The sequence below is a fragment of the Bidens hawaiensis genome, unplaced genomic scaffold (assembly GCF_021521415.1).
Source record: "Bidens hawaiensis isolate Kalapana, Puna unplaced genomic scaffold, B.hawaiensis_p1.1 tig00029585_1, whole genome shotgun sequence".
Taxonomy (NCBI): Eukaryota; Viridiplantae; Streptophyta; class Magnoliopsida; order Asterales; family Asteraceae; genus Bidens; species Bidens hawaiensis.
Genome location: NW_027494891.1, coordinates 111,831 through 127,978, shown reverse-complemented (window position 1 = coordinate 127,978; position 16,148 = coordinate 111,831). Strand labels below are relative to the sequence as shown.

General features: G+C 36.7%; 1 protein-coding gene across 1 annotated transcript; it reads right to left on the bottom strand.

Moving 5' to 3' along the window:
* Window positions 1–11,433: 11,433 nt before the first annotated feature.
* LOC143579025 (calcium-dependent protein kinase 13) lies at window positions 11,434–14,968 on the bottom strand. The gene is made up of 7 exons (XM_077062439.1): window positions 14,214–14,968; window positions 13,466–13,609; window positions 13,216–13,368; window positions 12,948–13,063; window positions 12,703–12,870; window positions 12,393–12,623; window positions 11,434–11,819 (listed from the first exon to the last, which is right to left on the bottom strand). Exons 1-7 carry the CDS (start codon window positions 14,842–14,844, stop codon window positions 11,652–11,654), a joined length of 1,611 nt encoding a protein of 536 aa, XP_076918554.1. The 5' UTR covers window positions 14,845–14,968; the 3' UTR covers window positions 11,434–11,651.
* Between the last annotated feature and the right edge of the window lie 1,180 nt (window positions 14,969–16,148).

Below are 16,148 nucleotides of genomic sequence, written 5' to 3'. Positions count from 1 at the left end.
AAGCGCACAAATCTCGATATTCTATTCATCCTGGCGCTGATAAGATGTACAAGGATTTGCGCATTACTTATTGGTGGCCTGGCATGAAAAAGGATATTGCTGTGTTCGTAGCTAAATGCCTGACTTGTTCTAAAGTGAAAGCTGAACACCAACGCCCATCTGGTTTGCTCGAACAACCAGAAATTCCTACGTGGAAATGGGAAGGTATAGCGATGGACTTTATTACCAAGTTACCTTTGACAGCAAGCAAACATGATAGCATTTGGGTAATAGTGGATCGATTGACTAAATCTGCTCACTTCCTGCCCATTCGTGAAAACTACCGTGTTGAGCAGCTCGCGCAGCTTTATGTCAAGGAAATTGTCTGCCGCCATGGTACTCCTTTGAGCATCATATCCGATCGCGATGGCCGTTTTATATCTCGCTTTTGGAAATCTCTCCAATCTGCGCTAGGAACTCGCTTGGACATGAGTACGGCATATCATCCTCAGACTGACGGTCAGTCTGAGCGAACTATTCAAACTCTTGAGGATATGCTCCGATCTTGTGTTCTTGATTTTGGAGGTAATTGGGATTCACACCTGCCTTTGATCGAGTTTTCTTATAACAACAGCTATCATTCCAGTATCGGTATGGCCCCATTTGAAGCACTTTACGGTCGTAAGTGCCGCTCCCCGATTTGTTGGAGCGAAGTGGGTGAAACTCAAATCACAGGACCCGAACTTGTTCAAGAGACAACCGATAAAATCGCCAAGATCCGTGATCATTTGCTGACTGCCAGAAGCCGACAGAAGAGTTACGCAGATCGTAGGCGAAAGCCTCTCGAATTTCAAGTTGGTGATCTTGTTCTCCTCAAAGTGTCGCCTTGGAAAGGTGTTGTCCGCTTTGGGAAGAAGGGTAAGCTTGCTCCTCGATATGTTGGTCCATTCAAGATTCTCGCGCGTGTAGGAAAAGTTGCCTACAGACTTGACCTGCCGCCCGCGCTCAGTAATGTGCATCCAACGTTCCATGTATCCAATCTCAAGAAGTGTTTAGCTGACGAGAACCTTCACATTCCACTTGATGAAGTTCAAGTTGATGAATCCATGCATTTCATTGAGAAGCCTGTTGAGATTATGGATCGCGAGGTTAAGCAAACCAAGCGCAGTCGTATCCCTATCGTGAAAGTTCGCTGGGAGTCCAAGCGCGGAGCCGAGTTTACATGGGAAAGGGAAGATCAAATGAAGATCAAGTACCCGCACCTGTTCTCTGCGCAACCTACTTCGAGATAAATTTCGGGACGAAATTTCTTAAAGTAGGGGAGACTGTGACATCTGCCCTGATCCGACCCGACCCAGGTACCCGTTTCTCTGACCCGATCTCTCTTTTATTATTTAATATTTATACTTATATTTTACTTTTAACAATAATATATATTTTCCTTCCCGCCTCTTTCTCTCTCTTTCTTTCCGCCGTCCCGTCCCTCTTCCTTCTCTCTTTCCGCCTTGTTTCCCTCCTCTTTGCTTGTCCTTTGGTTCTTCCCGCCTAAGGATGTCTGCAGCTCCACGCGCCAGATTCCTTACATGGAAGCCTGCGTGAAGACATCTTGTTCCTGCGATGCGTGAAGAGAACTCTTCTCGCAGCGCGCTAAGAATGCATGTTCTTCCCGCGATGCGCTAAGAATGTATGTTCTTCCCGCGATGCGCTTAGAATTCTTGTTCTTCACGCAGCACGCTAAGGATTTGTGATTCTTCCCGCAGTGCGCTAAGGATTGTTGTGCCAGCCTTCGCGCTCGCGCACTCAGCCTTCCCGCGCTTAACCCTTGTATCTTCTGTTTATTCCAGCCTGTATGCTTTGTGTTGTCTTATCTTCTGTGCTGTTGACCTAACCTATCTAATGTCTGAATAGTTACTTTCGGCGCAGCATGCGTACCAACCCCCATTGGTTGGTAGATAAAGTGACTGACATTATCTTTTGAGATCTGCTTTTGCCATGCTTGACCAGTACCTTTATCTGACCCGCCATGCCTGTTACTGTTCCCTGTCAGCTTTATCTTGCCCCCTGCAGCTGCCATATCTTTTGATATCTTTTGCTTTTGGAATCTTTTGCTTTTTGAGATCTTTTCCCCTTTTCTAGGGATTATGTCTCCTAGGGTTTTTCTATAAATAATAACATTATTTTTCCTAACACTACACACACAAAACACTTAATCTCTCTTATTCTCTTCCTCCCTTTTTGCTTTCTGCCGTTGTTCTTCAGCCGCCTCCCTCCTCTCTTGCCTCCGTTTTCTCCTCTCCCCTGCCCTGTTTTCCGGTAATATATTATATATATAATAACTTATTAATTATGCTAACTTATAATCAAGACTTAAAACAAATCATTAAAACAATAATCTTATTTATAGGTTAACTTGTGCTTGTTTAAAGTTGGTTCTTGCTTTATCTATCACCGCATCGTTTATCATGTGAGTTATCTCGTATCTAATCCCTTTTTATTTTAAATGCTTTGGGATGTTCATGTGTTCATACAAAACTTGAGTCTTAAACTTGTTTATGAACTTTAGTCGCGCAGTATCCCATGTGTTGAGGACGTTTACTTGGCTGTTTATTTGCATGTGTGTATCATTAACCGCTTTGTTCGGCCTATTCCGCAGTTCCGTTGGTACCATTAGTTGAACACGGGAGACCTATCGTTTACGGTTTTCTTTGTTTACACTTGCACAGATGTTTTCTCGTTTTTATGCTCAATTGGGAGCATGGATTGAACTATGATCTATGAACTATCTTAGGCTTGATCACAATCTGATTACACCCTTGTTAAACTCTAGACATACACGTGTTGCGCGCAGATTTACTGTGATTATCTATGATTATCTATTAAACTTGATTTCTCACCAACACGCAAGTGTTTGACGTTTATTTTAACACATGTTCAGGTTTGCAGTAGCTGTTTTGGAGCTTGTGGACACGTAGGACGTTTTTACTTTTGGACCTAGAATTAAAATGTATCAAGACAAGTTAATGTTGTTTGAATGTTATAATTTATAATATATTGATTTATGTTTGATTTATGTTCTTTATTTTCCCCGCTGCGCGTGCGCGATAAAATGTGTATTAATAAATATTGACACCAATAGTGTCGCGAGTAATGAAGCAATATGTGGCGCCCCGATGTATAATCCGCCTTTGGTCGGGGTGTTACAACGAACTCGTGTTTCATCACCTTCGAATATGGCGAATTATCCGGTTCTGTCTTCCAGAACCAAAGTTCGAGTGTTCCGGCGAGGTTCAACATCGTCAAATCTGGGAAACTCTCTGGTTCTGTCTTCCAGAACCAGAGTTCGAGTGCTCCGGAGAGATTCAACCAAAGTTCGTCCAGCTTCGAAGACCGGATATTTGAGGACTTCAATTCCTCGGCCTTTTGTCAGATTGACTGTCGGCAATTGTTGGTTCTGACTAATCTTTTCAGATCACGAAAACTTCAAAAATCTTTCAAAAAACCGTAAAATCTAGCACTAACCAGATGAAGCTAATGAAGAAGCACAGGATCGAACTGGATAGTTCGAACCTACGTTTCCCCAAGTGTGAGTCTACTGATTGTTGATGAAGCCAGGTTCCGATCAATTACCTGCAAAACCGAACACCGTGAGTCTCGTTTAGGGAAGGACACGATGGGGGGTCTTCCTGTAACCACCCTCCGGTGTGAGAACAAATACAATCCTTATTGGAAATAAGTACGAATACAAGTAATTGCTCTGAGCGTGTGGGAGTGAATGAATACCTCAAGGATATGAATCTAGTATTTATAGTCGAAGGTGGAGGAAAGGTGATTGGTGGAGTTGTCACTATTAAGATATTCCATATCTACCTGAATGGACACGTGTCGAGCTCTTATAGGAAGTGACAGCCTGGCCACGTTTGGGGATGGTTACCAGTTATCCAGGTGTCGTTTTTCCATTGACTGATGTTGCTATTAGGAAATGTTGGGAAATCTTCTAGAATTAGTTTGTTACAACTACTCTTTCATATCACGTGAGGACCTTGTGCATGTGGGGTCCTTTGTGTGGCTCTCGGGTTCCTTTCACGGATGCTCAATGGTCATCCACGGATTTAGTTGGAGACCCGCGAGGCGTGTCTCTTGATCCACGGACAATTTTACTACCCTACATCTATTGAGATATCTTCTTTAGCACCAGCTTTTGTCTTATCAAATGGGATAAAGTATTTTTATTTTAAATTGTTTGAATTTACTGTAGAAACGTTATACAAACGTTTTACGAGCCTAGGAACTAGTCGCAAATCGATACGTTAAGTCGTGTTCATTCAATACGTTAATGGAGATCAATACATTAAGCCTGGAGAGAATCCGGCAGCATAACATTATAGGGGATAAATATGGCACAGATCTCTATGCACATTCACTAGGGAAGGCCTATTTATAGGCAGTCCTCCTCATTCGTTAACATCACTAACGAATGAGGCTTCCCATAGCGAATGACCTCCCATTCGCTAAACATCCTTAGCGAATGGGCATTACTTTAACGAATGAACCTCCATTCGTTACACAGTAGTAACGAATGAGCTCTTACATTAACGAATATGTTTAGCCTTTAACGCCCATTCGCTAAACATCCTTAGCGAATGTGCCTTTATACATTAATATAAAGACTAAACAACCCCTATCCTATTCGAACAGCTGCGGACACCAAATCCGTGCACTAACAAACTCCCCCTTGACCGTAGCTGTCGAATGCTTTCCAATACTTTAGCATCCAATACTTTAACGTCGAATACGTTAACCTTCAATACTTTAGCGATGAATACGTTAACGACCAATACATTAACCGCTAATACTTTAACTGCATATCATCAGCCATACAACCAACCTCCCCCTTGGTTGATGATTCTCGGGCTTGAGCAAACAGACAAAATAGAACTCTTTGTAAGCAAACCAACAACTTGTAGCGACTCGTATAGATCTCCCCCTTAAACAAGCATGTCCAGGTGATCATTTTGATCATCCAGCTGGCATATGATATGGTTCAATCAAACGTATCAATTAGCAGCAAGTCATCGGCTATCTGTCGCACTGGTAAAGTACAAATTTCTTTACGTTTAACCTCGTCACACATCTTCATGAACAACCCGATCATTCCACATCTTTCACAACGGTCTTCACTCTCTCGATAATTTCTATCCCAAAATATAACCCTTTGAAGCTCTTCGGCAACCAATACGCTTAGATTCGCTAATGCTTTGGGCATATGATTCATAGTTCCAACCTTCGTTAATCAATCCCGAACGATCATATTCTTCAATCAGATGACAAGACTCGTATATTCCTCAATCAGATCAACCCATTCAAGAATTGTCCCCTTCAACATAAGCAATCCGCCGAATACTTGTAGCCAACATTGTCAGGATCAAAGTCTCTCAGAAAGAAGTAATCGGACAGATACTCGTATCCCACATAGTCAGGTTTCAATCTTGAACAAATCAATCACCAATCGAAGAACAAACACAGTCTTGAACTCGGTCAAACATAGCTTTGCAAACATGAATTACCACCCGAATTGCAGTAATTTTTCAAGAAATCCTTGCAAATGTAGGAAAGATACCAATCGTTTAAACTCTTTGAAAGTTTTATCTCCCCCTTTTCTTGACAAATTAGGCAAGGTCTTGAACAATTCTTCAAATATATTCAATAAACGTCTCGTTAACTTAAGCGGTTACTCCCCCTCGGCCCCTCGATATACGTGAAAAGTCGGCCGGAAAATATGTCACTAAAATTTGCTAGAAGAGTATCCCACATATTTAAAATATCCCCGAAAAATTTCGTTTAAGAAAATTTTCCGAAAATACTTTTTTTTTTACAATCCTCATTCGTTATCTCCTCTTTCGCTAGAACAGTGTCACATACGTTAAACATCCATCCACATTCGTTACCCTTGAACGAATGGGTCTCATTCGTTAACCCATTAACGAATAGCCACATACGTTAAGCCCTCATTCGTATGAACAGTACACGAATGAGTTTTCATTCGTTAAACACCTCATTCGTATGAACAGTGTACGAATGAAGTTCACATTCGTTAAATTCCAACAAATGTACTCATTCGTTAAACCTCCGTAACGAATGAGTTTAAATTAACGAATGGGTTGTTGGCAGTTACTGTAGACGCCGGAAAAACGAATCTCGCCGGAAAAATCAGTTACATCGCCGGAAAACGCATATCTTCAAGCTGTAACAATGGCAGATTCATCCAAACATCATAATAAACCACCAAATTACATCCGTATGCTCGGAATTTTATTAGGAACACGAATATAGCATCTAATTCATCAATTAAGCACGGAATCCATGTTAATTTTGATCTGCAACATCAAAGCTCCATCCGAGGTCATCAATGGCAGATTCAACATTTCATCAGAATTAAACACCAGATTGATAACGAAGCTTCGGATTTGATCCAGAAACATGAATATATCATCAATTTCATGATTCATCAACGAAATCATCCGAAATAAGATCAAAACCCGAGGAACACGAAGAACACGAACTGGTACGTATCACGAGCAACCTCCTACTCTGATACCAATTGTAGAAACGTTATACGAACGTTTTACGAGCCTAGGAACTAGTCGCAAATCGATACGTTAAGTCGTGTTCATTCAATACGTTAATAGAGATCAATACATTAAGCCTGGAGAGAATCCGGCAGCATAACGTTATAGGGGATAAATATGGCACAGATCTCTATGCACATTCACTAGGGAAGGCCTATTTATAGGCAGTCCTCCTCATTCGTTAACATCACTAACGAATGAGGCTTCCCATAGCGAATGACCTCCCATTCACTAAACATCCTTAGCGAATGGGCATTACTTTAACGAATGAGCCTTCATTCGTTACACAGTAGTAACGAATGAGCTCTTACATTAACGAATATGTCTAGCCTTTAACGAATGAGGCCCATTCGCTAAACATCCTTAGCGAATGTGCCTTTATACATTAATATAAAGACTAAACAACCCCTATCCTATTCGAACAGCTGCGTACACCAAATCCGTGCACTAACATATACAATTTTTCCTTATTTACTAATGTACGTAGGACATAAATTTATAGATTTCTTACAAGAAGTTATAACACAAAGTTTCATTCAAACACATTTATCATCATTTAAAATTCTATTTGAGGCCCCAAAATAGATTCAACACCATCCTCTACAAGAGTTTCAAGATTATACCTAAATGAAGTGAAAAAAAAAAAATTTCATCACTGTTTGTTTGCAAGTAAAGTAGATCAAAAGACTTTCAACTTACACAAAAACCTCTATTTAAAAAAGTTTTTGCCAAGCACTTAATGGTCCATAAGTCTTCTTTATATGCTTACGGTTTTGTCTTTAGAGAGCTAAGGAAACCAAGAGATGGTTAAATGGTCAAACCAAACATTATAGAGGTCCAAGAATGCACACCAATGACTTCCATGTTAAGTACAAACAATTAGCGCAAATGAATGAACAGTTAACCTTTGGCCTGAACAAGAGGAGAGAGGAGACAAGATTCGTACGTGATTGATCAAAAGAATGTGTAAAACCTTCTAAAATACATATTAATGTAAAAACATCATTTATTGCAGATAACATTACCTATATTGAATACTAGGATAGTGGCCCGTGTTACACGCGGGTGGAAAAATTTTCAAACGTCATATATATATATATATATCATAAGAATTCTTTACATATAATCTAAACATTGAAATTTTTTGTATTTAAGTTGGTTAAAAAAAATATTAAGTTATGAATTCAAAACTTTAAATTTTAAGTTTGACCAATGCTTGTGTTATAAATTGGTTTAAATATTAATTAGCATTAGGATTAAAATTAATTGATTAATTATGTGGAAATTATAAACATGGAAAGTCGATGACATGAAACATTAGGTGGACACCCTAGGAGAAGGACAAGTGGACAAATTGGTTTTGCTTTAATATATTAGTTAGACTAGTTTTAGATCCCGTGTCACACACGGGATAATTCAAATTATAAAATTATAAGTAAAAAAATAATTACATAGCGTATATGAAAAAAAAAATTGTATTACATCTATGCTTGTATCTATACAATATGTACACAAATCGATTTTATTTATATCACAAAATGATTTTTTAAATGAACTTAATATAAAAAACTGCCCATGCAAAAACGTACTCGAGAATACTTCTTTCTATTGAAAAATTCATTCTCTGTGTCATATATGTATAATTGAAAGAATTTTAGTTATGAACCAATTTCGAAAATAAGACTTATCATACGATAGTAGTTCTAACCACCCAGCCTAAATACAAAAGAGGCGGCGTTACCTTTATTGATATATTTATCAATTTACCACCCATCAAAGGAAAGTAATCATTAAATTGTAGCAGTGGATGTTCTTCAAGAATTATGTTTTTCTGAGATACACCATGCAAAAGATTTTGAAAAGTTTCAGAGGGCTTCTCGACTTTGTCATAATGACAATATAAAAAATAAATATTAACCAATTCAATTTTGTGAATATTTTGTTTCATTTGAGCATAGTTTTGCATGACATGCTTCCCTACAACGTTCCGATTACCATTTAAGAAAAAATTAATGTTGACATAAATATTTCAAATTTGATAAAAGTTAGAAGCATTGATAGGCATGGGGTTGGCATATCGAAGGTGTTCGTAATCTTTTCTTAAATTTCAATAGTTGAGGGAAAGAATAGTCAATTTATCAAATCCCGAACCTTTTGATTATTTCAAAAAATGTACTTAAAAATAAATTTGAAACCCGAATCATGTTTAAAATTATAACTTTCATATTTTTGACAATTTAAAGTCAACACTTTGAACACATAACAAATTTGACGATAAATCTATTTTGCATTCTCAAACTTTTAAAAGTACTCAAAATTTTCATTTTTGACCCATAACAAATTTTGATCTAAATGTAGTTAACTTGTACCAAACAATCTATTTACCAACTTTTGACCCATAAAATCAAATTTAAGTTTCACAAAAAAACCCGAAACAATTTTCATTTGAAAAACATGATTTGTTGTTGATTTTTGGAATTCACCAAGTATTTTGGAATATATAGTAAAATATTATGTTAATATTTATGTTTATAAAAATATATAGATATTTATAGTGTAAAAGGAAAGTGGATAATTATTGATTTATTACGTATATTAAGGTATATTAGTTTTGGAGGAAAAAAATTATAAGAATTAACCAAAACATGACAAGTATCTATATTTATTTTACTTTATTAGAATAGGTAGATAATTAGCTCATATAATATTATTCATTTTAGTAAATATTAATTACTATAATATGAATTTTGTATGATTAGTATCTACTTTCCATCAAGTTACTTGCAAATATCATTACTGAGCCATATTCTTTAAAGAGTAAAGTGCCAAAATCATCCATATGGTTTGGTCATTTTTACAACTTTCATCCAAAAAGTTTACTTTTCATGACTAGACCCTTCAGGTTTTTCTTCATTGTTGTCAATAACGTCCAAATCAATAACTCCGTTTACATTCATTGTTAAATCAAGGGTAATTTTGTCTTCTTTTTTTTTCTTATTTGTTATATAAAAGATATCAAAAACCTAAATTATGTTTATATAAATCATTTGTGACCACCTTCATACCAACCACAATTCCGGTTCCCTATACACACAATTGTCATTACCGTCACTCTCAACTCCGTTCTGCTAAAAGCACCGCACGTCCTATGTCACACTCGTTTTTTTTTACGATGCCCCGTCATTTAATATTTTTGGGTTTGATGATACGATTTGGGATTTGGGGATCTTAATGATAGCTCTTGAAATGATCTTGAATGATAATGGAAATAGGTTACTGTTAGAGAACTGATCTATGATAATGGAAATAGGTTACTATTAGAGAACGATGATGCTGATGGTGCTTGTTGTGGATAGATCTAGGCCCAATAATAATAATAATATTATTATTAGCTTAAAAATAATAAAATGTATAAAAAGATTAAAACGAAGAGAGCAAAATAGTATACCCCTCATTTAACATCGTAAAACTAACGGAGTTAATGATTTAGATGAAATTAACAATAATTAAGAAAACTGAAGGGTTCAATCACGAAAAATAAACTTTATAGACGAAAGCTGCAAAAATGAACAAACCTCATGAACGATTTTAGCACTTTACTCTTCTTTATATTTAAAGATCTCGTGATCAACTTCTTCAACATAATACAATCCACAAAGTAGTAAACTCTTAACAAAATTATGTAGGTAGCATCACCAAATCTATTCCCCAAACTAAGTATCAATAAGTAATTTATTCACAACAGTTTGAATATTACAAATCCAAATCTTTAATTAACGGATACGCTACCATATTTTAGAACATCAGCCACAAGGCTTTGCTGTTCTAAGATTCATGGAACTTTGTAAAGTTATAGAAAGTGGAGATAAACAGATGCCACTTTTCCACCATTATTGATGCTCAACCATCGTTTGATCTTAAACACCAAAGTTCGTACAACCATACAATACGAGGTTGTACGCTTATATCCATAAATCAAACACTTGTACCATGCCATAAATCGTAGGGTGCTTTTAGTTTGTGTAAAGTTTTAGATTGAACTGAGTTTTGAATTAAAAATTTGCCAAAAGGTTTTCGAAAATAAAAAAATTGGAATATATTAAGATATTTTGAGTATCTAAGATATTTTGAGTGTCTTAAGATATTTTATCTATGTATTTGAGTGAAACAATTAGTCAATTATAAAAGGAATGGAATTTATTACCACAACTATTTACAGAGGTTGGCAGTGGCAGGGTATGGGCAATGGTGGTCGTGTATAGCAAAGGGTTTAGGCGATGGTGGTCGTGTAGTGGACAGGAGCAAGGTGATGACGGTGGTGGTAGTACGTGGAGGGGAGTAGTGAGAAAGAGATGCGAAAGGTGTGGCAAAATAGCAACGCCGGGTGGTCGGAGATACCAATTCCTTTAACCGAATTCCTTCACAATTTAGAAGGGATGTTGAATCCCTTGTGTAAAGAAATTCAAGTGAATTAAATTCAATTTCAATTCATTTGTCAAGCACATGCTGTTAGAATGTAACTCACATTTCTTCAAACCAAACACACCAAACACACCAAACACAAAATTCAAATTCCAATTAATTCTGCAAACAAATCCACCTTAGTTATCTAAAACGGTGGCGACATTATGGTAGCATGGTGTTTTAGGATTCGAAATCCACGGTCAGTTTTGAGCTAACTAAAAAGAATGCTTTTTTACCCAATTACCCTACCACAAACCATTTCCTGGTTGCTTAAACTCCCAAGATGTTTTTCACACAAACTACCACATATCACATGTTTATAACTTTTTACAAAACATATTTGAATGATTAATCAACTACACTACAAGATAAAGTTCTATTTTTTAGAAAAATGCACTAAAAAGTAAAAACACTACCAAATTTCATGCAATAAACCAATACACGTTCTCTAAAACAATTAAAATGGTAAAAACAAAAAGGCGCAAGAACCATACGACACATAAGGGTTCTGTCACATTTACAACATATTAGGAGAGGTAACAAAGGAAAAGAAGAACTCACCTCTTATAAATCCTTGTAAGGTCAACTACTTGACTCCGTGGCAGTGCTTCCAAGGTTTAGAGAACCATCTTTCATCAGCTTCACACTGAGACTGTTGAATCTTCCTCTTGAATAATGTCGGGACGCTTTTCTCCAATCGGTTCCTGTTTTCATCATGGCAGCAAACTCCTCGTAGCTGATTTTCCCATCCTGCATTATTTTGGATATGGTTATAGTTTAGTCCAATTGGACAAAACTGCGAGTGTGGACCTTTTTGTTATCCGATAATCCATACAAGTCAAAATGGGCTAAAATAACCCGTGTCAGATTAGGTTGGGCTGACCCGCAATCACCATTTTACCCTTTTCCGTACTTCTAGAAACTTTGCAAAGAGTATTGAATATGATTATAACCTAAGAAGTTAGGCATCATCTTATCAGTATTGAATTTGGACCTTTTTCAAATATCCAAATGGGCCGAAATGAGCTAAAATAAACAGTCAGATTAGGTTGGGCTGACCCGCAATCACCATTTTACCCTTTTTCTATGAATTATGAAAATAACTTAGTTATTCAATATGATTATAGCAGTATAACCTACGATGTTAGGCATCACCATATCAGTATTGAATTTAGACCTATTTTGTTATCCAAATGGGCCCAAATGGCTTAAAATAAACCGGGCCAGATTGACCCATTAACACTTTTTCTACCCATTTTCTATAAACATAGATTATAATTTATGTATTAAATCTGATTATAACTTAAGAAGTTGCATCATCACCTTATCTGTATCGACTTCTTGGAAGATGTCATTGGCAATATCTGCAGAGATATCATCACCATCTTCCATTAACGTATCGCGAAGCTCATCAGACTCGATGTAACCGTCACCATCTTTATCAAAGTATGAAAAAGCTTTGTGTAGATGCTCATCATTCGCCATTTTCCTCAGGTGAAGTGAAATAGCAACAAATTCACCATAATCTAGAGTGCCTTTTCCATTTGTATCAACCTGTAACCAACAAATAATATTCAACACTTCAAATATTGCATTGACAATCTTACATATGAAACAGATCGGTTAAACTTACAGCTTCAATAAAAGACTGTATTTCAGACTCTGCAAGCTGTGCATTTAACTTTTGCAATCCGGTTTTCAACTCTTCAACTGTAACTGTGCCATCATCATCAGTGTCAATCTTTTTGAACATTTCTTTGATGTCTTCAACTTCTTCATTGGACAAAAAATCAGCAATAACCTTTACAAAGAAAATAATCACATAGGTTAATAAACTGCATTTTGTTACATAAATAAGTCAAGAATAAAGTAACAAACCCTGAGAGCTTTTCTCTTGAATCGATTCATTAACGAGAACTGTTTTAGCCTCGATTTGACAACATCACCAAGGGGAACATTTGGAGCCTTTTTAGCATTTATTATCCACGGGTGTTCTGTAGACAAAAAGAATCATACATTAAACAAATGCTAATGCAGAATCCAGTCTTCAAATTGAAGAATAAATTTCTTATTATTCCATCAACATGCATTAAAGTTTTCATTTTCATGAAACAAGCTGTTAATTACAGTTTAACCATAAACATACCAAGCACTTGTTTAGCTGTGAGCCGAAGCTTTGGATCAGGCTCCAACATTTGACGAACAAGACTCTTGGCACCTTCAGAAACACCAGGCCACGGTTCACGCTTGAAATCTATTATCCCACGAAGAATGGCTTGTGCGACCCCTTGCTCTGATTCTGTATAGCAAAATCCAAAATAAGCATATAGAATCTTATCTTGTACTTCAATAACTTCGTGTACATAAAAAGTTAACAGTTAATAAGCATAAATAACCTGCCCAAAATGGAGGTACACCACATAACAGAATATAAAGAATTACTCCTGCACTCCATATATCAATCTCTGGTCCATAATTACGCTTAAGCACCTCTGGAGCCATGTAATATGGGCTTCCAACGATTTCTGAAAACTTCTCACCTATATTGAACAAGTTCATTATTAAAATCCATACAGGCAATAGATCTGTATTCATGTAATCATTAGTCACAACATTACGCGGTAAATGCATAACTTTGTAAATCAAAATAATGTCCAACGATGATTTCATTTTATGCGTCTTTTAGGCACAAGTATCTTTGTCTAAACTCTAAATCTGTAACTATGGAGCAGGTTACATTTTCAGCTTATATTCTTACAAACAGATTGTTTGCCCTCCAAAATGAGTAATGAACGAAAATACTTACGTGACATAGAATAATATATAATTAGGTTTAGTAACCGCTTTTATACATTCATAATCCTAAAACGTGCAGTTGATTTAAAGCTGAACATAGATCAAGCTAAAGAGAAACATTTAAGCACAAGTTAGCAAAACTCCCAACAATTGGTTATATATGAATGGATCAAATCTAAGTTAGCATATTTAACAGCATTCAAGAATCCCTTTTTTGTAAGCTGCAATACTTAATTTCCTAAAACTAAAATTTGTTACCATAATGCAACTAAGTACAATAACATATTAACTATAGTTACTCCAAACCCTGAATCCTCCACAAATTAAAAACCTAATACAAAACCTCACCGGGCTTAAAGAAGATAGACAACCCAAAATCAATGGCTTTAAGCGGCGAATTCTCCTTCTTATTCGCAAACAAAAAGTTCTCTGGTTTCAAATCCCGATGGATCACACCATGCTTATGACACAGCTGCACGACCTCCACAATGGTCCTGGTGACGGCCGCAGCCGCCCGCTCCGTATAATGCCCACGTGCCACGATCCGATCAAAAAGCTCTCCACCCTCACACAACTCCATGACCAAATGCACGGCATTCTCGTCCTCACACGCCTCCCTCAGCGTCACAATACTCGCATTATCCGGCAGATGCTTCATAATCTCCACCTCCCTCCTGACATCATCGACGTCCACCGCGGTCCGAAGCTTCCGTTTCGATATCGATTTACACGCCAGAAGCTCCCGAGAACTCCGATCTATACACAAATACGTGACACCGAATTCTCCACGGCCTAATTCTCTATCTAATGCGTACTTGTCTTCAATGTTCTCTTTTGATTTATCAACCAGAACAGTAACTGGAGCTTTCTTTGTGTTTCCGGCGTTACTCTTGAGTTTGCGGTTGGTGTGATCGTGGCCGTTGGATGACTTGACGTCTTCTCTGGCGACGGCGGCCGGAGATCTGCAGCAGTTGCCCATGGAATTTGGGGATTCGGAAGGTGAATTGAAGTTTAAGTGAAAACCCTAGACAGATAGATCAGGTGAGCTAGCTAGGGTTTCATAGCACAGTGGTTAGCCCCAAATTGATTGAATGAAAGAAAGCTTATCCTAAAGCATTGGAATGGAAATGGAGTGAGAGAGAGATAAAAGTAAAGTGGTTATGTAATGAGACGGGAGTGTTTTGACTGATGGGGTCTTGCTTATTATGTTTGCTTGTTTGTTTTGTGGGTTTTTGGCATTTTCTACTTTTGAGGGTTTAATTTGTCATCATAGATAAATATTTATTTAAAAGTAATCGCCTAAACGAATCAAATCGAGTTACTGAACGATAATTTGTGTCCGGTTTGCTCATTAAATCATTGAGCTTGTTTATGTTCATTTGTGATTGTTCGTTAATATTATAAAAGAACACTAATGAATACATGAACAAACAAATATTAATGAACAAACAAAGACACATACACTATTAGACTAACTGTTGATTAATTCTTCATTTAAGCAATAGAAAAAATTATGAATATTAAACCTATGAACCTGTTACAACATGCAGAGTAGTAACCGTATCAGAGAAGGACGTAGACGGCATGGTTGTCAGCTTGGTCGAGTTCCACTTTAGGATGTATAGTTAAGAATGGAGATTAGGGTTCCTGAGAGGAACCCGGTTTTTAGGAGAGATGAGACACACAAAATTGTTATTTGTGTGTAATTAAGTTATGATGTTAATCTTTATCTCTCTTTATATACACACAAAATTAAAGGTAATATGGCTCATCTTCGATTTTTATGATGAGCATGAAGAACATTTTCAAAAAATCTCTAGTCAGTTTTCTCTGGAATCGAAATTTTAAACATATTTTTAACATATTTCGAACATATTATAGTTTTAAATATAAATTTTAGCAATATAACCAGTTTTCTTAACAAAATATGAAAACAAAAAAAATCAAGTTTTAATCAAAATTTATGTCTTTTGATTTTAATTCCAGATTTAGAGAAAACATGAATAACTGATTAATCAACATTGTTCTAATACAACATGTTGATCAGTTCTTTATGTAAGCAATAGAAAACGTGATAAACATTAAATCTAAGAACTTGTTAGTCTGTTACAGTAGGAAGAGTAGTAACCATAGCAGAGAAGGATATAAACGACATGGTTGTCAGCTTGGTCGAGTTCATCTTTAGGATGTATAGTTAAGGATGGAGATTAGGGTTCTGAGAGGTACCCGGTTTTTAGGAAAGATGAGGCACACAAAATTGTTATGTGTATGTGATTAGGCTAT

Bases quoted from the DNA above. Each gene is read 5' to 3' on its own strand.
- LOC143579025 (XM_077062439.1), bottom strand. From the start codon at position 14,844: ATGGGCAACTGCTGCAGATCTCCGGCCGCCGTCGCCAGAGAAGACGTC. The intron at 12,871-12,947 runs GTTTGTTACTTT...TTCTTTGTAAAG, and splicing joins TCAAGAGAAAAGCTCTCAGG to GTTATTGCTGATTTTTTGTC. The intron at 11,820-12,392 runs GTGATGATGCAA...AAAATAATGCAG, and splicing joins AAGAAGTCGATACAGATAAG to GATGGGAAAATCAGCTACGA.